At 46.0% G+C, this 24,681-nt stretch overlaps 1 protein-coding gene across 2 annotated transcripts in view; it reads right to left on the reverse strand.

The window, feature by feature from the left end:
* Nucleotides 1-5,065: 5,065 nt before the first annotated feature.
* The window catches only part of LOC308141248 (choline transporter-like protein 2), a 29,786-nt gene continuing 10,170 nt past the window's right edge, over nt 5,066-24,681 (reverse strand). The window contains exons 1-21 of one of the 2 annotated variants that reach the window (XM_080511333.1): nt 23,450-23,565; nt 21,826-21,874; nt 21,231-21,304; nt 21,046-21,130; nt 18,625-18,709; nt 18,411-18,524; nt 18,271-18,331; nt 18,076-18,199; nt 16,795-16,878; nt 16,600-16,712; nt 16,093-16,224; nt 14,210-14,402; nt 12,619-12,703; nt 11,839-12,101; nt 11,644-11,738; nt 10,812-10,915; nt 9,997-10,070; nt 9,842-9,912; nt 8,783-8,871; nt 7,090-7,174; nt 5,066-5,654 (exon numbers count right to left, since the gene is read on the reverse strand). In XM_080511333.1, coding sequence (XP_080367459.1) covers nt 5,548-5,654; nt 7,090-7,174; nt 8,783-8,871; nt 9,842-9,912; nt 9,997-10,070; nt 10,812-10,915; nt 11,644-11,738; nt 11,839-12,101; nt 12,619-12,703; nt 14,210-14,402; nt 16,093-16,224; nt 16,600-16,712; nt 16,795-16,878; nt 18,076-18,199; nt 18,271-18,331; nt 18,411-18,524; nt 18,625-18,709; nt 21,046-21,130; nt 21,231-21,304; nt 21,826-21,874; nt 23,450-23,489 — 2,127 coding nt within the window. In that variant the 5' untranslated portion in view covers nt 23,490-23,565 and the 3' untranslated portion in view covers nt 5,066-5,547. Of the gene's footprint in view, nt 5,655-7,089; nt 7,175-8,782; nt 8,872-9,841; nt 9,913-9,996; nt 10,071-10,811; nt 10,916-11,643; nt 11,739-11,838; nt 12,102-12,618; nt 12,704-14,209; nt 14,403-16,092; nt 16,225-16,599; nt 16,713-16,794; nt 16,879-18,075; nt 18,200-18,270; nt 18,332-18,410; nt 18,525-18,624; nt 18,710-21,045; nt 21,131-21,230; nt 21,305-21,825; nt 21,875-23,449; nt 23,566-24,681 lie in introns of those variants that run through there. The other variant, XM_080511334.1, reaches the window with a different exon arrangement.

The following is a 24,681-nucleotide window of genomic DNA, read 5'->3' on the forward strand; positions in this document are numbered from 1 at the left end:
ATTTACTTATTTGTTTGTTACTTTTTAGATTCTACCCTGGTTATTGATTAACTTAATTGATTTTTTATTGTTTTATAATTTTTTATTATAAATGTTTTATTTTATTATTGCATTATTTGATTTAACTGGATTTTGATGTTAAATTTATATTGATTTAATTACATTTAATTAGACTTCTCCTGCTTTACCACTTTTAGTTGTGTGTATATATACACCATTGATCTCCATTGATCTCCATTCACCACCATTGATCTCCATTGATCTCCATTGATCACCATTGATCTCCATTGATCTCCATTGACCACCATTGATCTCCATTGATCTCCATTGACCACCATTGATCTCCATTGATCTCCATTGACCACCATTGATCTCCATTGATCTCCATTGATCTCCATTGACCACCATTGATCTCCATTGACCACCATTGACCACCATTGATCTCCATTGACCACCATTGACCACCATTGATCTCCATTGACCACCATTGATCTCCATTGATCTCCATTGATCTCCATTGATCTCCATTGACCACCATTGATCTCCATTGATCTCCATTGATCACCATTGACCACCATTGATCTCCATTGAACTCCATTGATCACCATTGACCACCATTGACCACCATTGATCAACTCTGACCCTTCCTCCTCCTCCTCCTCCTCCTCCTCCTCCTCCTCCTCCTCCTCCTCCTCCTCCTCCTCCTCCTCCTCCTCCTCCTCCTCCTCCTCTTCCTCCTCCTCCTCCTCCTCCTCCTCCTCCTCCTCCTCCTCCTCACACTGGAACAGAGACAGGAGTGTTTGGGGTTTCATCCATTCATGCGTCTCCTCCCAGACGTCACACTGGAACCTTTTGTCCTCAACAAAAGCGGCGCTTGTTCCTCCTGGTTTCCATTTTCCAGAGGAACCGTGACGGCGCGGCTCTGAGGCTGGTTGTGGGCGTGGCCACAAGAGCTCCGCCCACTTCTGGTCCGGACGTGACGCTGGTTGTCCACTTCTGATGCTGGTTTATATTAATCTGTTGCTGGTTTACATTAATCTGGTGCTGGTTTACATTAATCTGTTGCTGGTTTATATTAATCTGATGCTGGTTCACATTAATCTGATGCTAGTTTATATTAATCTGATGCTAGTTTATATTAATCTGACGCTGGTTTATATTAATCTGTTGCTGGTTTACATTAATCTGTTGCTAGTTTATATTAATCTGATGCTGGTTTATATTAATCTGATGCTAGTTTAAATTAATCTGATGCTAGTTTATATTAATCTGACGCTGGTTTATATTAATCTGACGCTGGTTTATATTAATCTGTTGCTGGTTCACATTAATCTGATGCTGGTTTATATTAATCTGATGCTGGTTCACATTAATCTGTTGCTGGTTTACATTAATCTGATGCTAGTTTATATTAATCTGATGCTAGTTTATATTAATCTGACGCTGGTTTATATTAATCTGTTGCTGGTTTACATTAATCTGTTGCTGGTTTACATTAATCTGATGCTGGTTCACATTAATCTGATGCTAGTTTATATTAATCTGTTGCCGGTTTACATTAATCTGCCGCTGGTTCACATTAATCTGACGCTGGTTTCCATTAATCTGATGCTAGTTTATATTAATCTGACGCTGGTTTATATTAATCTGTTGCTGGTTTACATTAATCTGTTGCTGGTTTACATTAATCTGATGCTGGTTCACATTAATCTGATGCTAGTTTATATTAATCTGTTGCCGGTTTACATTAATCTGCCGCTGGTTTACATTAATCTGACGCTGGTTTACATTAATCTGTTGCTGGTTTACATTAATCTGTTGCTGGTTTATATTAATCTGACGCTGGTTTATATTAATCTGTTGCTGGTTTACATTAATCTGTTGCTGGTTTATATTAATCTGACACTGGTTCACATTAATCTGTTGCTGGTTTACATTAATCTGACACTGGTTTATATTAATCTGACACTAGTTTTTATTAATCTGACGCTGGTTTACATTAATCTGTTGCTGGTTTACATTAATCTGTTGCTGGTTTACATTAATCTGACGCTGGTTTATATTAATCTGTTGCTGGTTTCGGACACAGGAAGCAGGTGTTCCATGAGAAGACCAGGCGTCAGCTGCTGCTCACATTCAGAATTAGCAGAGGAAACCAAAAGTTGCTGGAATTAATCTTAATCAACGCTTCTTTATTCGTCTGCAGGTGAAACGACCGAACCAGAACCTGCAACCAGTGGAAGAGTCAGCGGAGAGTGAAGCCCTGAGTGTCGGGAGGCTTCGTGAGGTTCCCCCTGTGGACCGTGACGCACGACGCCATTCCCACTAGACACACTCGGTTCCGCCTCCTCGCGTTGCGCAACCTCGTCCACCTGATGTTTTCATTCCTCACCTCCTCTCTGGCGTCGCGTTCAGGGAACCGGGAACAACACTTGAGCCTCGGTGTGTAAAACCAGCGAGAGGCGAGTCACAGAACCTGGTGGAGGTTCTGCAGGTGGAGGTTCTGCAGGCGGAGGTTCTGCAGGCGGAGGTTCTGCAGGCGGAGGTTCTCCAGGTGGAGGAATTCGGAGGTATGAGGTGACGCAGCGAGGAGGAATGCAGGCAGACGCTTCGTCATCAACACCTGCTGAAGCTGCAGGGCTGCAGCAACACTGAAGTTCTGGACGGGAATTCAAGCAGTGAAAACTATAATATAGACCTTTAATGCTCAAAGAGCCATTTGGTCCCGTCTCCCACTGAACACAACACCCAGAGAGACACATTTTATTTTGACAGTCCCACAGGAAGACCAGGCCAGGACGACACGACACACTAAACCTTCTTCACTGCTGGTTGACGACTTACAACTAATAAACTAAACTACATGAACTAAGCAACAAAAACACAATTACTACCGACACTACAAACCTAACATAACCCCCAATAGTTACATTTAAAACACCACAAACAGAAACTCCCATAATGCATTGCAGCTCTCAGCTCCTTTATCGCTACACATTATTAAAATGGAAGATAAATGTGGGAGATGTGGATTGTTAGAACCATGAGTGTGATGGTGTGTCTTTAATGTCCTGTAGTTGTTGTGGAATTCACTAGAATGTTCCGTCACTCTCAACAAGTCTGGAATGAACCTCCTGGAACTGTGGGCTTTTACTGTGAAAGGTACAGGAAGCTCCCAGTTGAGCCGCCGTCATGACCTGCAGCCGCGATTCTACATTCTTCGTCCTTTATTGTTGTAATGACGTCACGTCGCCGCGTCGTTCACGACCCTACATTGTACCACTCTTTGTAGGGACTGCGCTCTGGGTGGCCTTGCCTCCTTACGTCCCTCTCTGGGTGGCCTTGCCTCCTTACGTCCCTCCAGGATGACCTGCAGTGGGACGGAGGCTCAAGGAGCCGCCGGTCTAGATGCTACTTGCAGCCAATGTTGGAGCATCTTGTCAGAAAACGGAGCCTGTAGACTTGAATGAAAGATAAATTCCGACAAAGAAACTATACTGGACGTGCAAACGGGCAACGTGTGGAAACATCCACCGTTCTCAGTCCATATCTGTTCAAGAAAACCAAACTTGGAACATTTCACCATTAAAAATGGACACGAGCAGGAAAAAACCCAGAAATGTTGCATCAGAAATTCAACAGAAACGTCAACGTGTGTATTTAAACAACCACAAACAAGATTAGATTACAAGTTTGAAGAGTTAGTTTGACAATAACAAGAAAGTTTATTCTGACGTGGAGGATTTATTCTTCACCGGACGGGACTCGCTTTACTCTTGTTTGTGACGTAGAGACGTTAAACGTATTAAACCTAATGTGGCGCATTGTAAAATGTGTGAAGTTCATTTAAGAGCTGGACGCATGTTGGGATTTCCTGGAGAAGTTGGTTTTCCCAAGTCGGCAAACATTAGAAAAATGGGAACGTCTGTCCAAATCTGCCACGAAGAGTCTGAGTCTTCAACGTCCAGACTCACTGAGGTCGAAGTGCTGTGACTCAGGAAAACGCTTGGAATTGTGAGAATTTGAAGGTTATCTTCTTGTTTTCCCTCCGTCGTCAGACTGACCGGGGAAAAGAAGTGTTGTTGCTTTTTTTTTTACATTTTCTTCATACCAGTCAGTCTGAAGGACGTCACTCCTGGAACCCTGAGAGTTTGTAAAAAAAAAAATACCCAGAATGCAGCAGTGACGGAGACGATTTCACTGGATTCCGCTCCACAAGGTTTCATTAAAACTGGATCCATCATCATCACCTGGACTCAATTACATTGATACTTATATTATATCATATATTTCATATGGCATATTGCATGTACATATACATATATTTATACATGTGCAAGTACACTATTACTATTGGTATTATTATTACTGATATATATTGTTATTGTTATATTATTGCTACCATTATTAGTAGTAGTATACACAAGTATTATACACTATTACACATTATCTGTATTATTATTGTTATTATTATATAATGCCTACTTCTAATGGTTCTGCCACTGCACCTTACTATTTATTTATTTTGCTTTTATCTCGTCTTATTTCTAAGTGCCCATGTTCCGTTCTGTGTTTTACTTTATGTCTTATACCCAGATATTTTTATTTCTTTATTTTTTAATTTATTTCTATTCTATTGTATTTTATAATATTCGTATGTACCAGATTGCTGCAACAAGACAATTTCCCTTCGGGGATGAATAAAGTAATTATCTATCATGTCGACACGAGTTACTTTCTCGAGTATTTCTATTTCTTTGGTTTTAATGAAAATATTTATTTTTTTATCACGTACACTCTGCCTCAAAAAAGAAAAACGTGAAAAAGAATTCTATCTCAGAGATGATTGTGGCTCTATTCTACCAATACGGACAAACTATTAGTGGAAAATGCTGGAATTAAAAAAAATTTAAAAAATGATTTCGGATGCTGGGAAGGGAGGAAAGTTGTGTGAAGTTTGTGGTTTTTCTGCCCCCTGGTGGGCAACAGGAGGAAGTGCACCGTGAGACCTGTCCTCATCTGAACCAACAAAAAAAAAAAAAGAAAAGTGTGTTCAGTTCATAAGCAGGAAGCGATCACACTTTATTATAAAAACTATGCTTTATTTGAAATCCCCCAAAAAAGAAAAAAAAAATACAAAGAAATACACATAAGCACCCAATAGAATCCTTTAAATCGGTTAGTTTTAAATTCCTGTTTGTCTGCACGTGGTTACAAACAAAACAAAACAAAAAAAGCTTTGGTAACAGCACGGTTAAATATGTATTCATTTCAAAATAAAAGACGGCTTGTACCTTCATGTAACACTCCAGTTTTAAAATCAAAGCTTCTTTGACCTAAAAAAAGAAACATTCACAACATGCTTAAATACATTTGGATGTTTACTGGCGTTGATATAAAGCAGACAGAATGAAGATATGTGGGAATGACGGAGGCCCCGGGGTCCAGTCTGACCCCTGACCTCTGACCTCCACCCGGCCCCGGGGCCAGTCTGACCCCTGACCTCTGACCTCCACCCGGCCCCGGGGCCAGCCTGACCCCTGACCTCTACTCGGCCGGCTCGGCCTTGTTCTTCTTCTTCAGCACCTTGCGGAGGCTCTCGGGCATCAGGTAGGGTCGCTCGGCGCTGCCGTCGTTCCTCTCCAGGTCCTCCACTGGAGACACACGGAGACCATCTTTGGTCAGACGGTTCCTCGGCGGCTCCCGAGAGCCACTGGAACGTCGTCAACGTCACCGGCGGTTCGTAAAGCCAGCCAATCAAGGGCTCCACACTGTGAGCTCAGATGCAGTTTTAAAAAGTCGTGAGCGTCCAGGATTAATCTTTTAAGCACGTGATTGGCTGGCGGGTTAGTGGGAGGAGTTGTCAAGGCAGCAGGCGAAGATCAGGAAGTTCACCAGAGAGAGAGAAAACCCTCGAGAAGCAGAAAAAACCCTTCATGCAGACGTTCAGCCCCGCCCCTAAGCCCCGCCCCCCTCGTTAACACGACGCTTCTTTCGATTTAAACTGAAGTAAAGATGGAAACTTGAGCCCATTTCAGCTTCCATGTCTAATAATTTAGTGTTTTATCTGCAGATATCTACTTAAAGTGTAACTGGACAGGTCAGAATCATAATTCTACTATTTCATCAACGCCCTCCTGCCGAACACGTCGCTGGTCACACAGAAACACTTTATTACTTTATTCCTCCCCTCAGTTCTTAAATAAGCACATCATACTACAGATGGTCCAACCTGGTGTTTTAAAGTGAAGAGTTGACGTTACACAGGAAGTAGGCTAGCAATAAATTCTGTAGAAACTTGGAAAATGACGTCACGTCGCTGCGTCGTTCACAATCCTACATTTTACCACTCTTTGTAGGGACTGCGCTCTGGGTGGCCTTGCCTCCTTACATCCATCTCCGGGTGGCCTTGCCTCCTTACGTCCCTCCGGGATGAACTGCAGTGGGACGGAGGCTCAAGGAGCCACAGTGGAGGGATCAAAGAGCCGCAGTGGAGGGATCAAAGAGCCACAGTGGAGGGATCAAAGAGCCGCAGTGGAGGGATCAAAGAGCCACATGGCTCCGGAGCCGCCGGTTGACCACCCCTGAGCTAGCGGGTGTCCTGCCTAGGCCGCCTCCTCGTCCTCCTCAGGTCTGACCCGGGCGTCCTCGCCACGCCGCCGCCGCCGCCGCCTGGCGGACGGCGTGGGCGTGTCCTCGGCCTCGCTCCGCCACAGGATCCGACGCAGGCCGGGCGCCACGAAGTACGGCCGGGCGGCCGAGCCGTCGTTACGCTCCAGGTCTTCGCCTTTCGGCGCGAGCAGGCCGGAGGGCGTGGGGGAGTTAGGAGGAGGTTAGCGGGCGGGAGGGCGTTAGCAAAGTGAAAGGGGAGGAAACCAGTGGGAGGAAACCAGTGGGAGGAAACCAGAGGGGAAAAGAAAAGACAAAAAAACAGAAAGTGAGAAAAGCGAGCGAGCCGAAGCGGCTCAGGTGAGAAAGCGCGGTCAGATTAGGTCAGATTAGATCAGATTAGGTCAGATTAGCTCCCACACCGGAGCCATGCTGCGGACGCCGTTTCAAGCAGGCGCAGTGGGCGGACGGGTCACTTACAGAAGCAGAGGAACAGCGTGTCCACACACATGGAGTAAACGCTGAAGAAGCCGTGAGCGATGAGGTACGAGCCGATCACCACCGTCTGCAGACAAACACGTTTCATAGTCCTCAACTCTCAATCCAAACACGTCTACCGCCGTCTCCCGACTAGTGAATATAAGCCACGGCCAAATACGGAGAAAAAAAAAAAGAAGAAAGGTCGTAGTTACGTGATGCACCTGAACGCATCGCGTTGTGTCTGCTACATCTGTGTTTTTCAACCTTTCTGAGCCAAGACACACTTTTTTCTTTGGAAAAAATCTGGAGTCACACCTCCACCCGAAAATGTTAGAATGTTAAACTGTGTAGCCTCTATTAACAATATAAAGTCTTTCTCATCAAAGACATCAAAGTCATTGTCATCTAAGACATCAAAGTCTTTCTCATCAAAGTTTTATCAACAGGAATCCAGTAAATCCAGAAAGCAAGGACTTTTTTTAATAGTGCCTCCCTCAGTGTGAAACCTGGACCTGATGGATGAAGAGCTGAGATCCTGGTTTTCAAAAACTTCTCCATCACTGTCACTGACACAGTACTTTGATACAAGATGGTAGCAGGAGGTGGAGATGAACCACACTGACGTCTGTCACTTTACATTTCACCTGCAAAGTTCTGTGCTGCCCTCTAGTGGTGAAGAGTATTGTAGCATCAGGGAGTTGGTCGCTGCAGTGCATGATGGGAGTTCAGGTTGTGTGTTGCCGGAGGTTATTGAGGGTTATTGTCGGGGTTGTTGTGTGTGTTGGTTTGTGCTTGTGTTGTGTTTTTGTTCCTCGGTTCAGATCGTTCATTATTTCCTCTAGTTTGGTTTGTTGGACGTTGGTGATCAACCAGGAGTGAGAAATGTGTTGTGTGGAGTCTCGTCCTGTTATGAAGTTCCGGTTACGTGTATTCATGTCAAAATAAAAGCCTCTGGTGTTCAGCTGGCAGAAAAGAATCTAGACTCAGAGGAATTCTTCCTCGGCGCTCGCCACAGTATTTAAACATAATTACTCTGCACACTGCTCTGACAGCTGACGTGCGAGAGTAAATGTCTTTTTATAAAAAATGTGAAATTGGATAATTTCCCACGATATCTCGTGGAATACCAGTGTGCCGCGGCACAGTGGTTGAAAGACACCGAGGTAGACGAAGCTCATTAAACTGTAAAAATCCTTAAACTATCCGAGTCATTGTTTAAGCCCCACGGTTCAAAGTGTGTGAAAAAAGTAGCGGCTAATAGTCCGACAATTACAGTAATCCGATTAATCACAGGGTGGATGTGGGTTAATTTCAACTAATCACGATCATCATTCATTTTTACTCTATATTAAATCACACAGACTGAAGAACGAAGGGATGATATCTGGACTTGACGCGTCTTTTTAAACACCTTTAACATTTCATGAAACCAACTGAAAACATCCGACGTGACAAATAAGCCGAATCCGTTCCACCACTGCCAGTTTCCTCCTTTTCCACGAAGTTTACTGGATTCCATTTATTGAAGCGGGCGCCGCTCCCAGCATGCACTGCTCTTGCGTTTCACATAGACAATGAATGGGAAGCGGGACGTTGAGGGATCCTGTGAAGGCGCACCTTCACCCTGACCGCAGTCGAACTTTTTTACTCGGATTAATCACGACGGATTAACGTGCGCTAGTTAGCGACTCACCAGGATGGGAACCCAGTAGTAGTGCAGGTTTGGCGCCGTGTCCTCGAAGGCTTTCACTCGCCCAGAGAAGAAGAAGAAGGCAAAAACCCCTGAGCAACAAAAAGCAGGTGTGACGAAGCGTTTATGGGCGTAAACAGTGAGAAATAAAAGAACTCATTTTCACTATTAATATGAAAGTCCTAGTGAAAGAAAACTCAACCTCCAAAACTCTCTGGTGTCTCTTCTAGAACATTTTCCTGCTAACTGGCTGAAGGGTAAAATGTTAAAACACAGCAATCTGCGAGAAAATAGCGGATAAACGGCGCTATTTCCTCTGCTGGGCGGAGCTTCTGACAATAACAGAGTGACATCACGAGTTGTGCACACGCCCAAGTTGTGTTTACATTATGGAGGATCAGAGTTTTGACCACGAAGAGGCTGAATTGAACCAGATTTCATCATCATCGTCATTTCAAATTCAAATTCCACGCTGGAATCACCGAAGATGAGTCCAGGTATTACTTGATCGGCTACTAGCCACCCGAGCTAGCGGCTCCCGCTAGCCTCTCCCGCTAGCGGCTCCCGCCGCCCGAGCTCCTTTTCTCCTCTCGGTCTCTTCCAGGCTCAATCTTTCATCAAGGCTCATAAAACACCGACTAGAACTTCAAAACACTGTAAAAACTTGGATATTTAAGAGGAAACAAGCCGATATAAACACAACAGATCGAGATCTGCACAACTCGTGATGTCACACATAGGCTCCGCCCACGAAGGAGAAGGATTCCCCCGACTTCCTCGGCTGGAGATTCAAAATTCAAATAACTTTGTTATGCGACAACAGTGGAGGGGCAGAGTCGGAGGAACCTTACAAGTAGAACCCCAACTATCGTTTTCTGCAAAGTAGGGTTTTACATTTCACCAGGACTATAAGGTTAAATGTATTTTAAGGATTTTTTTCCCCCAGTTTGTTACTATTTGAGTTGATAATTCATGTTTTTTCTCACTGAAAATTGGTAGAAATGTAACTAAAAGTTGCCAGTTTGTGGTTGATTGAAGCAAATTGTGAAAAAATGAACTGACCCACGAGCCCGACGACCAGCAGCTTCCCCAGAAACAAGAGGAAATCTGTCACTTTATCCAAGACGGCGACTCTGGAGGACGAAACGCCGTCATTAACTCCTGGAAATCACCAGAGTTTTCCTTTCAAATCAAGACTCGCTCACTGTGACCATCACCTGATCATGTTCCTCATGAGGAGGAAGAAGGCGTCTCGGGCTGACGTGCAGAAGTTCTTGCCATAAATCGCCGTCTGGTGGTGAAACACACACAGATTACGCACCGGATTACAGACAGATTACGCACAGATTGAACGCAGGTTATGCACAGATTAAACGCAGGTTACGCACAGATTAAACACAGATTACACACAGATTACGCGCAGATTAAACACAGGTTACGCACAGATTAAACACAGTTTACGCACAGATTAAACACAGATTACGCACAGATTAAACACAGATTACCCACAGATTACGCACAGATTAAACGCAGATTAAACACAGATTAAACACAGATTAAACACAGATTAAACACAGATTACGCACAGATTACGCGCAGATCACGCACAAATTAAACACAGGTTACGCACAAATTAAACACAGGTTACGCACAGATTAAACACAGGTTACGCACAGTTTAAACACAGATTAAACGCAGATTAAACGCAGATTCCGCACAGATTACGTGCAGATTCCGCACAGATCAAACGCAGATTAAGTGCAGATTCCGCACAGATCAAGCACAGATCAAACGCAGATCACGCACAGATTAAGCGCAGAATCCGCACAGATTACCCACAGATTACGCACAGATTACGCACAGATTACGCGCAGACTAAACGCAGACTAAACGCAGACTAAACGCAGACTAAACGCAGACTAAACGCAGACTAAACGCAGACTAAACGCAGACTACACGCAGATTACACCCAGATTGCACAGATGACACACAGACCAGCCCAGCCTCCTGTGTCGGTGGGAGCCAGACCCACCATGATGTAGGCGTTTCTGTTGAGGAACTTGACGAACTTCTCCAGACACCAGAAGCAGCACTTCAAGCAGCAGAGCAGGAACTTGGTACATTTGTTGTGAGCTCCTGTGAACGACACCGTTCGTCAAAACTCTCCTTTCTAACGACGCTTCTGCTGCTTTATGAAGATTTGTGGCTCGTCGTTAATCACCAAAATCTGACGGATAAATCAAAATGGCTTTTAAAAGACTTTTTTTGTCATTTGCCCTTTTTATTTCACTTTGATTTTTCTCTTCTTTTTTTTCCAACACAAACAGAAAAAAACAGGACAGTATATCCTGAAGAAAATGTAATTGAGGGGGGGGGACAGACAGACAGACAGACCAACTTTACTCACCAAAGTTGGCAACCGTCACATTACCGTAATTTCCAGACCACGAGCCGCAATTTTTTCACATTTTGAACCGTGTAGCTTCCAAAACGACAGCTAATTTATGGATGTTTAGGGGTTAACGAGCTTCATGCCGCCAGATTCTACTTCCACATGTAGGTAGTTACCGTTCCGAGACTCTGTTTCTCCAAAACATGCACTAAAAGTGACATTTCTGCTGTCGGAGAGCTGGTCTGGTGCTTCCTGGTCCGGAGCTCCAGCAGCCAATGGCTGTGAGCGATGCGTTCAGGTGCATCACGTAAAAATCCCCCCCGACTTTTTTTTTTAATTATTATTTTGCAGGTATAATTTATACCCGAGTTGTGCTCAACAGTCTGGAAATTACGGTAATTCTGTTTAGTGTGGTAGTACCAGCATGTACCACAAGGTGGTGCATTGAGTCATTAAAACTGGATTCCAGAACCTTTCAGCTTGTGGTCCAGGTACTCCAGCAGAACCCGGATCATCTGGACGATGGACAGGATGAGGGAGCCGAAGGCCAGAGTGCCGGTGTGGTACCTGGAAGCAGACCTCAGTGAAAACCTGCCGCCGCTCGTCTGGTGACGAAGGAGGGAGGAGGAGAGAGGAGGAGGAAGGAGGGAGGAGGGAGGAGGCTCACCTGAGGGAACGGCCCAGAGAGGAGAAGATGGGGTAGGAGGGCAGGTGGTCCGGCTTGACGAAGGCCCAGTAGTAGGAGGCGAAGGCCCCGGCCAGCGTCATCTGGCCGAGCGCCGTCACGAAGTTTGCGCACCAGAAGAACAGGAAGACGTTGTAGAACTGCAGGCCGATCAGGTACTTGTGGTAGACCGTCTCGCCGCCGTAGAACGCGAAGAGGCACTCCGAGTCTGGACACTGGCCCTTCATCAGGCTGGTGGAGAAGTTCTGCACACAGAGCGGTAGAACCTCAACCCGTCCTGCATGGAACCATAGAGCCTGAACCGGTTCTGCACGGAACCAACCCACGGACCGTAGAGCCTGAACCGGTCCTGCATGGAACCATAGAACCTGAACCGGTCCTGCACGGAACCAACCCATGGACCGTAGAGCCTGAACCAGTCCTGCATGGAACCATAGAACCTGAACCGGTCCTGCACGGAACCAACCCACGGACCGTAGAACCTGAACCGGTCCTGCACAGAACCAACCCATGGACCGTAGAACCTGAACCGGTCCTGCATGGAACCATAGAACCTGAACCGTTCCTGCACAGAACCAACCCACGGACCGTAGAGCCTGAACCGGTCCTGCATGGAACCATAGAACCTGAATCGGTCCTGCACGGAACCAACCCACGGACCGTAGAGCCTGAACCGGTTCTGCACAGAACCAACCTACGGACCGTAGAACCTGAACCGGTTCTGCACAGAACAAACTCACGGAACGTAGAGGGGGAACTCACCGCCGGGTCGCAGGTCTTCCTGGAGTGCTCACAGTCCGAGTCGTTGAACACTTTGTAGATCGGCTCATTGGAGGTCGACAGGAAGCTGGTCGCCTCGGTCAAGGAACAGATTATATAATCTGATGTTAGAGGGGGAAGATGCTCCATAATCTGATGTTAGAGGAGGAAGATGCTCTATAATCTGGACTAGAGGAGGAAGATGCTCTATAATCTGATGTTAGAGGAGGAAGATGCTCTATAATCTGATGTTAGAGGAGGAAGATGCTCTATAATCTGGTGTTAGATGAGGAGGATGCTCTATAATCTGGCCTAGAGGAGGAGGAGGATGCTCTATAATCTGGATTAGAGGAGGAAGATGCTCTATAATCTGATGTTAGAGGAGGAAGATGCTCTATAACCTGATGTTAGAGGAGGAAGATGCTCTATAATCTGATGTTAGAGGAGGAAGATGCTCTATAATCTGATGTTAGAGGAGGAAGATGCTCTATAATCTGATGTTAGAGGAGGAAGATGCTCTATAATCTGATGTTAGAGGAGGAAGATGCTCTATAAGCTGATGTTAGAGGAGGAAGATGCTCTATAATCTAATGTTAGAGGAGGAAGATGCTCTATAACCTGATGTTAGAGGAGGAAGATGCTCTATAATCTGGTGTTAGAGGAGGAAGATGCTCTATAATCTGGTGTTAGAGGAGGAAGATGCTCTATAACCTGATGTTAGAGGAGGAAGATGCTCTATAACCTGATGTTAGAGGAGGAAGATGCTCTATAACGTGGCGTTAGAGGAGGACGATGCTCTATAACGTGGTGTTAGAGGAGGAAGACGCTCTATAATCTGGTGTTAGAGGAGGAAGACGCTCTATAATCTGAACTAGAGGAGGAAGATGCTCTATAACCTGATGTTAGAGGAGGAAGAGGCTCTATAACCTGATGTTAGAGGAGGAAGAGGCTCTATAATCTGGTGTTAGAGGAGGAAGAGGCTCTATAATCTGGTGTTAGAGGAGGAAGATGCTCTATAACCTGGTGTTAGAGGAGGAAGATGCTCTATAATCTGGACTAGAGGAGGAAGAGGCTCTATAATCTGGTGTTAGAGGAGGAAGATGCTCTATAACCTGGTGTTAGAGGAGGAAGATGCTCTATAACCTGGACTAGAGGAGGAAGAGGCTCTATAATCTGATGTTAGAGGAGGAAGATGTTCTATAATCTGATGTTAGAGGAGGAAGATGCTCTATAACCTGATGTTAGAGGAGGAAGATGCTCTATAATCTGGTGTTAGAGGAGGAAGATGCTCTATAATGTGGTGTTAGAGGAGGAAGCTGCTCTATAATCTGGTGTTAGAGGAGGAAGATGCTCTATAATGTGGTGTTAGAGGAGGAAGATGCTCTATAATCTGATGTTAGAGGAGGAAGATGCTCTATAATCTGGACTAGAGGAGGAAGATGCTCTATAATCTGGACTAGAGGAGGAAGATGCTCTATAACCTGGTGTTAGAGGAGGAAGAGGCTGTATAATCTGGACTAGAGGAGGAAGATGCTCTATAACCTGATGTTAGAGGAGGAAGATGCTCTATAATGTGGTGTTAAGGCGAGGATACACGGCGGTCACGGCCCAGTAGGCGATGACCACGGCGAGCAGCAGGAAGGTGAACAGCGGGTAGAAGAGGGAGCTCATGACGTGTGCGATGGCCTTGCTGGCCTCCTTGATGAGGGCGATGGCGATGAGGATCCTCTTCCTGAGGAAGATGAGCAGCAGGATGATGACGACCTCCACGATGGCCAGGATGATCACTGGGCAGAGGAGAGGCGGGACGGCGCTCAGAGTCAAATCTAATCCAACCTGAAGAAAACCAGCTTTCAAAATCGCCAAAACATCCAGAACATCTGGACGTGCTAAGAACTGAGCAAATATCTTAAAATCACATGGGGGGAAAAATGTTATTCTGGAAAAATGGTCAAACTAAAATGGAAAAATTTTAGATGAAAAGAACAAAATAGAGGAAATGGGAAAAGGAAAAAAATGAGCAAAAAGGAAAACTTTAAAAAATTGTGAAATAATATTACTGAAGTGGGAAAATTTTAAATTTGCCAAAAATGGCAACAAAAGCTAATAATGTATAAATATCTAAATGTTATCTGTGAAACTCGGCTTTTACCTCAGCGTGAGACTGCTCTGGCTTTAGTGCCTTCGTGGTTTTTTTTTTATTGTTTTAACTTTTTATGTTTTGTTTATTGTTTTACCATCTGATTGTTTTTATTGTTTTAACTTTTTTTTATTGTTTTTACCGTTTTAATGTTTTTATTTTGCCTCTTATATTTTTATTTCAATGCACAGCACTTTGTCTCAGCTACGGCTGCTTAAAGCTTTATAAATAAAGTTGAGTTGAGTTGGTTTACATTAATCTGTTGCTGGTTTACATTAATCTGATGCTGGTTTACATTAATCTGGTGCTGGTTTACATTAATCTGATGCTGGTTTACATTAATCTGATGCTGGTTTACATTAATCTGGTGCTGGTTTACATCAATCTGATGCTGGTTTATATTAATTTGAAGCTGGTTTACATAAATCTGGTGCTGGTTTACATTAATCTGGTGCTGGTTTACATTAATCTGTTGCTGGTTTATATTAATCTGATGCTGGTTTACATTAATCTGATGCTGGTTTACATTAATCTGGTGCTGGTTTACATTAATTTGAAGCTGGTTTACATTAATCTGAAGCTGGTTTACATTAATCTGATGCTGGTTTACATTAATTTGAAGCTGGTTTACATTAATCTGATGCTGGTTTACATTAATCTGGTGCTGGTTTACATTAATCTGATGCTGGTTTACATTCATTTGAAGCTGGTTTACATTCATTTGAAGCTGGTTTACATTAATCTGATGCTGGTTTACATTAATTTGAAGCTGGTTTACATTAATCTGATGCTGGTTTACATTAATTTGAAGCTGGTTTACATTAATTTGAAGCTGGTTTACATTAATCTGGTGCTGGTTTACATCAATCTGGTGCTGGTTTACATTAATCTGGTGCTGGTTTACATTAATCTGATGCTGGTTTACATTAATTTGAAGCTGGTTTACATTAATTTGAAGCTGGTTTACATCAATCTGGTGCTGGTTTACATTAATCTGAAGCTGGTTTACATTAATCTGATGCTGGTTTACATTAATTTGAAGCTGGTTTACATCAATCTGGTGCTGGTTTACATTAATCTGGTGCTGGTTTACATTAATCTGAAGCTGGTTTACATTAATCTGAAGCTGGTTTACATTAATCTGAAGCTGGTTTACATTAATCTGGTGCTGGTTTACATTAATCTGGTGCTGGTTTACATTAATCTGGTGCTGGTTTACATTAATCTGGTGCTGGTTTACATTAATTTGAAGCTGGTTTACATTAATCTGTTGCTCGTTTACATTAATCTGATGCTGGTTTACATTAATCTGTATCTGGGGGGGGGGGGGTACTGACTGAAGGCCAGCCAGGTCTGTCGGATCTGCAGGTAGACGGTGAAGTCGGTCTGGAAGCCCAGGTCCTGCAGCGTCACGTCGGCGCCCGGCTCGCCCTGCAGGGCGGCGTACTCCATGTAGCAGTGGAAGATTCCTGCAGACACACCAACACTGTGAGACTCGGGGGGGGGGGGGGGGGTCCAGGGGGAAAGGCAGAATATAATCTAGTCCAGTGAGGAGCACCAGCAGGCAGTCGCCATGCTGCTGTTTAGTGAGGGAGGCGGGGTCATCGGGTCGAGAGGCGGGGCCATGTGCCAATGTGCATCTCATTAGATTGAGGCGCCGTTTTCAAATCTCTTCACTCTGGAATGTGTTTTTTGGAGTTTTTTTTTTAAGTAAAAGTGTTGAGGTTTCTAAAACCTGGCGTCACGTCGACAAAACTGTGTGGTCATGTGGTCGTGTGGGCGGGGCCTGAGTGTGTTTATGTATTGTTGAGCACGTTAGCGGACTCAGGACTAAAGCGGCTCACCGTAACCGATGACGATGATGACCAGGGCCACCATGATCCACACCATGATCCCGGCCAGGAAGCGCAGCAGGACGATGAAGAGCAGACTGAGCAGCATGGCGATGACCAGACCTCTGCGGGGGGGGGGGGGGGGGGGGGACGGCCGTTACCATGATGACACACTCTCTACTGGCCAGCAGGGCGGCGACAACTCACATGAGGATCCAGTACCAGGACTGCGTGTAGTCCTCGAAGATCTTCATCACCACCTGGCGAGCCTCGATCACCACGGTGGCGTTCCTGAGAGAGAGAGAGAGAGAGAGAGAGAGAGGCAGAGTGAGTGTGAGAGAGAGCGAGAGAGAGAGAGAGAGAGAGAGGCAGAGCGAGCAAGTGAGTGAGTGAATGACAGCATGAGCGAGTGAGAGGCAGAGAGAGAGAGAGAGGCAGAGCGAGCAAGTGAGTGACAGAGTGAGCGAGAGAGAGAGAGAGAGAGGCAGAGAGAGAGAGAGAGGCAGAGCGAGCAAGTGAGTGACAGAGTGAGCGAGAGAGAGAGCGAGAGAGAGGCAGAGCGAGAGAGAGCGAGAGAGAGAGAGAGGCAGAGCGAGAGAGTGAGTGACAGAGCGAGAGAGAGAGAGGCAGAGCGAGCGAGGGAGAGAGGCAGAGAGAGAGAGCGAGAGGCAGAGTGAGCAAGTGAGTGAGTGAATGACAGCATGAGCGAGTGAGAGGCAGAGAGAGAGAGAGAGGCAGAGCGAGCAAGTGAGTGACAGAGTGAGCGAGAGAGAGAGAGAGAGAGGCAGAGAGAGAGAGAGAGGCAGAGCGAGCAAGTGAGTGACAGAGTGAGCGAGAGAGAGAGCGAGAGAGAGGCAGAGCGAGAGAGAGCAAGAGAGAGAGAGAGAGGCAGAGCGAGAGAGTGAGTGACAGAGCGAGAGAGAGAGAGGCAGAGCGAGGGAGAGAGGCAGAGAGAGAGAGCAAGAGGCAGAGAGAGCGAGAGAGCGAGAGAGCGAGAGAGCGAGAGAGCGAGAGAGAGAGAGAGAGAGAGAGAGAGAGAGTGAGCGAGTGAGAGAGAGAGGCAGAGCGAGAGAGAGAGAGAGGCAGAGCGAGAGAGAGAGTGACAGAGCGAGAGAGAGAGAGGCAGAGCGAGCGAGGGAGAGAGGCAGAGAGAGAGAGCAAGAGGCAGAGAGAGCGAGAGAGAGAGAGAGAGAGAGAGTGAGCGAGTGAGAGAGAGAGGCAGAGCGAGAGAGAGAGGCAGAGCAAGCAAGTAAGTGAGTGACAGAGTGAGCGAGTGAGCGAGGGAGAGCAAGGCAGAGAGAGAGCGAGGCAGAGCGAGAGAGAGAGAGAGATAGCGAGCGAGAGCGAGAGAGAGAGAGAGAGAGAGAGAGAGAGAGGCAGAGCGAGCAAGTGAGTGAGTGACAGAGTGAGCGAGCGAGCGAGAGAGAGCAAGGCAGAGCGAGAGAGCGAGAGAGCGAGGCAGAGCGAGAGAGAGAGAGCCAGACTCACTTCACTCCGTCCACCAGGTCTTTGGCGTCCCTCATGTTTCCGGTCCCGTCGTCGAAGTGAGAGTTGTTCCCCACCGTTACGACTTCGCCCTTCTTCCCCAACGCCGGGAAGCAGCGGCGAGTGACTGGAGGAAAACACAACCATTGTTGTTTGTTTGGTTTTTTTAACAACACGTGTATCTGGACTTGGACTCACAGGGTTTGCTGGGCGTCAACATGGCGGGGCAGAGGCCTTGACTCAGGATCTCTGGAATCCCCTGAAACACAAAGACATCGTGGTCACAGTTTGTCGGGTTTAAAGGCGTGTCACGCCACCGCCGCGCCGCCGCCGCCCACCATGGAGTTGGTCACGCCGTCCTTGCAGAAGGTTCTGTAGTAGTCGAAGTCCCTCTTGTTGCTGTAGGCTTTGATCAGCGTCATGAAGCGATCGGGACACGTCTCCACACACATCTGTGGACGGAGACACTTCCGGGGGTCACGTGACGGCGAAGGAAGGGAAGGAAGGGGGAGGAGTCAGAGCGGAGACGTGTCATGGCGGCGGTGTGTTCACCTGTGTGGTCGGACACTGGAACTCCAGCAGCACCATGGGGCTAGCGCACTTCATGATGTTGAAGTAGAACAGCACAGGCTTCTTCCTGTTCAGACGGAGGGAAGGACTGAGGCTCCGCCCACAATGCTCAATTCGCCGATTCTACCCACGTCACGGTCGTTTCAGACACCGCCTGCCGTGTGGACTGTAATAATCCAACTTTGTGGTTTTATTTTGATAGGCACCGTAATAACAATCCAACTTGGTGGTTTTATTTTGACAGTCACCATAATAACAATCCAACTTGGTAGTTTTATTTTGACAGCGACTGTATTAACAATCCAACTTGGTAGTTTTATTTTGACAGTCACCGTAATAACAATCCAACTTGGTGGTTTTATTTTGACAGTCACTGTAATAACAATCCAACTTGGTGGTTTTATTTTGACAGTCGCCATAATAACAATCCAACTTTGCGGTTTTATTTTGACAGCGACTGTATTAACAATCCAACTTGGTGGTTTTATTTTGACAGCGACTAACAACAATCCAACTTGGTGGTTTTATTTTGACAGCGACTAACAACAATCCAACTTGGTGGTTTTATTTTGACAGCGACTAACAACAATCTAACTTGGTGGTTTTATTTTGACAGCGACTAACAACAATCTAACTTGGTGGTTTTATTTTGACAGCGACTGTAATAACAATCCAACTTGGTGGTTTTATTTTGACAGTCGCCATAATAACAATCCAACTTTGCGGTTTTATTTTGACAGCGATTGTATTAACAATCCAACTTGGTAGTTTTATTTTGACAGCGACTAACAACAATCCAACTTGGTGGTTTTATTTTGACAGCGACTAACAACAATCTAACTTGGTGGTTTTATTTTGACAGCGACTAACAACAATCCAACTTGGTGGTTTTATTTTGACAGCGACTAACAACAATCCAACTTGGTGGTTTTATTTTGACAGCGACTAACAACAATCCAACTTGGTGGTTTTATTTTGACAGCGACTAACAACAATCTAACTTGGTGGTTTTATTTTGACAGCGACTAACAACAATCCAACTTGCAGAAACACAAAAATGACGTGTTTTGACTTGAAACGTAAACGAAGCCTAAATCAATGATTCCTGAGGATTTTAACCTGCAACTACAAAGTAAAACTCGAGACTCGGCGCTTCTTCAACCAACCACATTTTGTTTTCAATCTCAACTTCAAAGTTGGCGGAGAAAACAGAAGTACAGTGAGTATTTCCTCTCACAGACGACTGCAGTGGTCTGGACCAGTATCAGTATGAACATCACAGGCTGAAGTGATCAGAACACAATCATTTGAATTGTTGCAGTAAACACTAGAATGTCAGAGTGATATAAAAACAGGAGAGTTGTTAGTGAGTGCAGGAGCACTCCTTCACTCTCTCAACAGACTAGAGTCATTATTGATCCAGTGTTTGTTTCTATTTACACTCATAGGATGTTTCAACACGACACCGTGGAAACTTCTGCTTAGAACAGTGTTTTTCAACCTCTTTGAGCCAAGACACACTTTTTTCTACAAAAATCTTGTTGTACCATTGAGATTGTTCTTGGGGGGGGGGGCCTGAGGGGGAGGTTCTCCCAAACAGAATGCAGTGGGTGTGTCGGTGACGTAGTGGGAGGGGTTATAAGGGGAAGTGCGGTGACACAAGGGGGTCGGTTCTTGACAGGTGAACTGTCGGTGCTGTTGGAGGAAATTAAAGAAAGCGACTCGACTCCTTCGTCCGTCTCCTCTTTCTCCGCCTCCACACTGTATGGTTTATATGTTTCTCTGTTCTTATGGAAACAAGAAGGCCGTTGCTGGGCTAATCCCCCGCCGGAGGGCTTTATATTTCCTCACAAAGCAGCTCTAAGGCAGCACACTTGGTACACTAGAGGGTGTTCCATGGGTCCTAGTAGATCATTATGTAGAATCTGAAAGGTCTTCTTCATAAGCTATGTCAAAATACGTCTCCAGAGCCCAAAAGGTGTTTTTAAGCACTTCGTGACCCTGTGACCTACTTAATATGCAAATTAGGTCAAGGTCACCATAGTATCCCTTCCCCCTCTGAGATGTATCCGCATGTGAAGTTTGGTCACTGTGGGCCCAGGGGTTGCCGAGATATAGGTAGAAACGTTCGAACGGACGGACGTACGGACATACGGACGGAGACTGTTTCAAGATCCCCCTTCGGGGCCTATCGGCCACGGCGGGGGATAAAAACTAAGAAACTTCAAGTATTGAAAAAAAACAAAAAACTTCCAGCTGATCAATTGAGATCTGCTTCTTTGAGGAAATGTGTTTCTGGATTCAATCTCCAGAGGAGCTCGGCGGACGAGCTGGTGTTATACGGCGCTATACTGAGCGGCGGTGAATTAAACGTCAGAGTGTGTGGAGGGAAAAGCGTCTCACTCGAGTGGCGTGCCGGCCTGACCACAGAACTGCCCTCGGCTGTCAGTGGGGTAGATCACCTTCCTGGGGTCGCCCTGAGACCAGGCTGGAGGCCAACGGGGGGGGGGGGGGGGGGGGGGGAGAGAAGAACAGAGCTTAGTTTGTTCACTTTGAGATGAAACGGAACTGCAGGAGGTTTTCCTCACCAAGGATTCCCACTGCGAAATAGGCCAGGATGGCGAGGACGAAGAAGATGCAGCACACGATGTCGGTGCAGCCCCTCGAGGACAAACAGGAGGAAGGGTTCAGATTACAGGGAATAACATTCCAGCGACAAACAACAGGTGAACCTGCGGGTCTTTTTAAAATTTATTTTAATTAAATTTTATGTATTTAATTGTATTTATTTTAATTTTATTGTATTAATTTAATTGTATTAATTTAATTGTATTAATTAAATTAAATCTATTAAATCTATTAAATCTATTTATTTAATTCTATTTATTTAATTTTATTTATTTAATTTTATTTATTTATTTGAGCAGTACACATTCCGGGAACCATCTTTGTATTTGTCTTGGTAACAATCTGCAACTTGCTTTATAGAACATCTGGACTGCTTGGAACTCAACAATGTCATTAAAAAAAATGAGTTTGTGTGGTCCAAAAACTTTATGAATTGATCGAATAGCTCTTTTTTGTAACATTACTATTGGTTTTACTGTGTTTTTATAAGTACTACCCCAAACCACAGTACAATAATATAAATAGGGCAAAATGAGAGAACAGTACAAGTCTCACCTGTGGTGGGTGGGACCCTTGAAGGCCGGGTCGTACTTCCTGGGCTCGCCTGTCGAGGAGAAAACAGATCTGAGCCTCGTCTTTCTGGTGACAGACGGGGGAATAAGAGAACGCCCCCCCCCGTCCTCAGAGGACTTTCCCCTGAAGGACAGACACGCCTGGCGACGACACACTGCTCTCTGGTGACCGAGAGGCCAGATCTTTTATCGTCTCTACTTCCTCCACCGGCGGAGGAGCGACGCTGCTGCTAGCTTCTGCTCGTCCTGGTTTATGTCTCCTGGTTGTCCCACGGTGACGGTGCGTCCACATCGTGATGTTTTCAATCTCAATCTGGAGCTGAACTGTACATATAAACACGTGACTGACTGCCTTAGCATCAGTGTTTCCTAGGCTAAAGGAAGCATCAGTGTTTCCTAGGCTAAAGGATGCTCTGAAGGAAGCATCAGTGTTTCCTAGGCTAAAGGAAGCATCAGTGTTTCCTAGGCTAAAGGAAGCATCAGTGTTTCCTAGGCTAAAGGAAGCATCAGTGTTTCGTTGGCTAAAGGAAGCATCAGTGGCTCCTAGGCTAAAGGAAGCGTCAGTGTTTCCTAGGCTAAAGGAAGCGTCAGTGTTTCCTAGGCTAAAGGAAGCATCAGTGTTTCCTAGGCTAAAGGAAGCATCAGTGTTTCCTAGGCTAAATGAAGCATCAGTGTCTCCTAGGCTAAAGGAAGCATCAGTGTTTCCTAGGCTAAAGGATGCTCTGAAGGAAGCATCAGTGTTTCCTAGGCTAAAGGAAGCATCAGTGTTTCCTAGGCTAAAGGAAGCATCAGTGGCTCCTAGGCTAAAGGAAGCATCAGTGTTTCCTAGGCTAAAGGAAGCATCAGTGTTTCCTAGGCTAAAGGAAGCATCAGTGGCTCCTAGGCTAAAGGAAGCGTCAGTGTTTCCTAGGCTAAAGGAAGCGTCAGTGTTTCCTAGGCTAAAGGAAGCGTCAGTGTTTCCTAGGCTAAAGGAAGCATCAGTGGCTCCTAGGCTAAAGGAAGCATCAGTGTTTCGTTGGCTAAAGGAAGCATCAGTGGCTCCTAGGCTAAAGGAAGCGTCAGTGTTTCCTAGGCTAAAGGAAGCATCAGTGTTTCCTAGGCTAAAGGAAGCGTCAGTGTTTCCTAGGCTAAAGGAAGCATCAGTGTTTCCTAGGCCTAGGAAACACTGATGCTCCCACCTGTACAGGTGAGGGCCGGCACCTCACCCCCACGTTTCTCTGTGTGGCGAGTGTTTTAGCGGGAGAAGTTTTGTTTCACCGACATGTTGTGATTTAGTTTGATCAGGGAAGAGAAGTGATCACACACACACACACACACACACACACACACACACACACACACACACACACACACACACACACACACACACACACACACACACACACACACACACACACACACACACACACACACACACACACACACACACACACACACACACACACACACACCTTATAGGAAACCAGAACAGCAGAATACAACTCCATCCAATGTTTCCCTTCACGTGAAAACAAAAAACAAAAGAAGAAGAAGAAGAAGAAGAAGAAGAAGAAGAAGAAGCAGGTCGAGTCGACGTGAAGAAGCCCAACAGAAGAAGAAGAAGTTACCATGCTGTCCAAAATACTGTTCCTCCTCCTCCTCAGGCATGCTGGATCTCACACAGATCCTTTTCTCCTTCGTTACTCCGCGGCCTCTTTGTTTGGAAGCTTCACTTCTTTTTCCCTCGTCCTTCTCCTCCTCCCTCCCTCCCTCCTTCCTTCCTTCCTTCCCTGCCGGTATAAAAGATTGAGCGCGAGGGAGAAACCAGTCCGACCTGTCCCCCCGGCAGCGCCACCTCACCTCACCGAGTTCTTCCTCCAACCACTGTCTCTTTCCCAATCTGTGCTTCACCTGTGCATCTCCGCCTGGCTACTCCCCCTCACCCCTCCCCCAAGCCACGCCCCCCCCCCTCAACCCTCCCAACCCCCCCCCCCCTTCTGCCAAAACAAAAAGAGAAGGCACAAACATGCAAGGAGGTGGAGACTTGTAGTCTGTAGGGGAAACTGCAGTGATCAGAAACATGTGTACTGTACACAGGACAGCAGAGCAACACTGCCCCCGCAGGTGTTCAGAGGAACTGCAGCACAATGAGACATTCTTGAAGCCAGTTAAGTTGAATAATTGCATTAAAGTAGCATGTGGAACAGCTTAAACGCTGAAGTTTCTTCCCTCTTCACGTCGCGGTGGCAGAATGGAGGAGAACACGACTGCTCTCTGCCTCCTGGCTCTTACGCAACTTGGGGTCTGACTCCAATCAGAGCCGTTTACACCGACTCACCATCCTGACAGAGAGTCTGCAGACCGGCCACATGACCACAACATCACATTCACACAGAGAAAAACACACAGAGCGGGAATGAAGGAAAGTTTCCAGTCCGGGTCTGAATGCCAGAGGAGAGAAAAGTACGCCGCTTCACCCAGACAAAGATTCTGGTGAATCACAGGATTCTCTTCTACTGAGACACAACGAAGTTCATTAAACTCCTGAACGGACTGGAATGACGGAGTCACTGTCCACTGAGAGTGACTCCGTCTGGCAGGACGGAGTCACTGTCCACTGAGAGTGACTCCGTCTGGCAGGACGGAGACACTCTGTCCACTGACGGGACATGTCAACACACAACAACACACACTGACAACATGTCAACACAGAGGAGGAGGAGGAGGAGGAGCCCACCTCCGCCCACTCAGCCCAGCTTCCCCACCTCCGCCCAGCTTCCCCACCTCCGCCCACTCAGCTTCCCCACCTCCACCCACCCAGCTTCCCCACCTCCACCCACTCAGCTTCCCCACCTCCACC

This window comes from Blennius ocellaris (assembly GCF_963422515.1).
Source record: "Blennius ocellaris genome assembly, chromosome: 16".
NCBI classification, from domain to species: Eukaryota; Metazoa; Chordata; class Actinopteri; order Blenniiformes; family Blenniidae; genus Blennius; species Blennius ocellaris.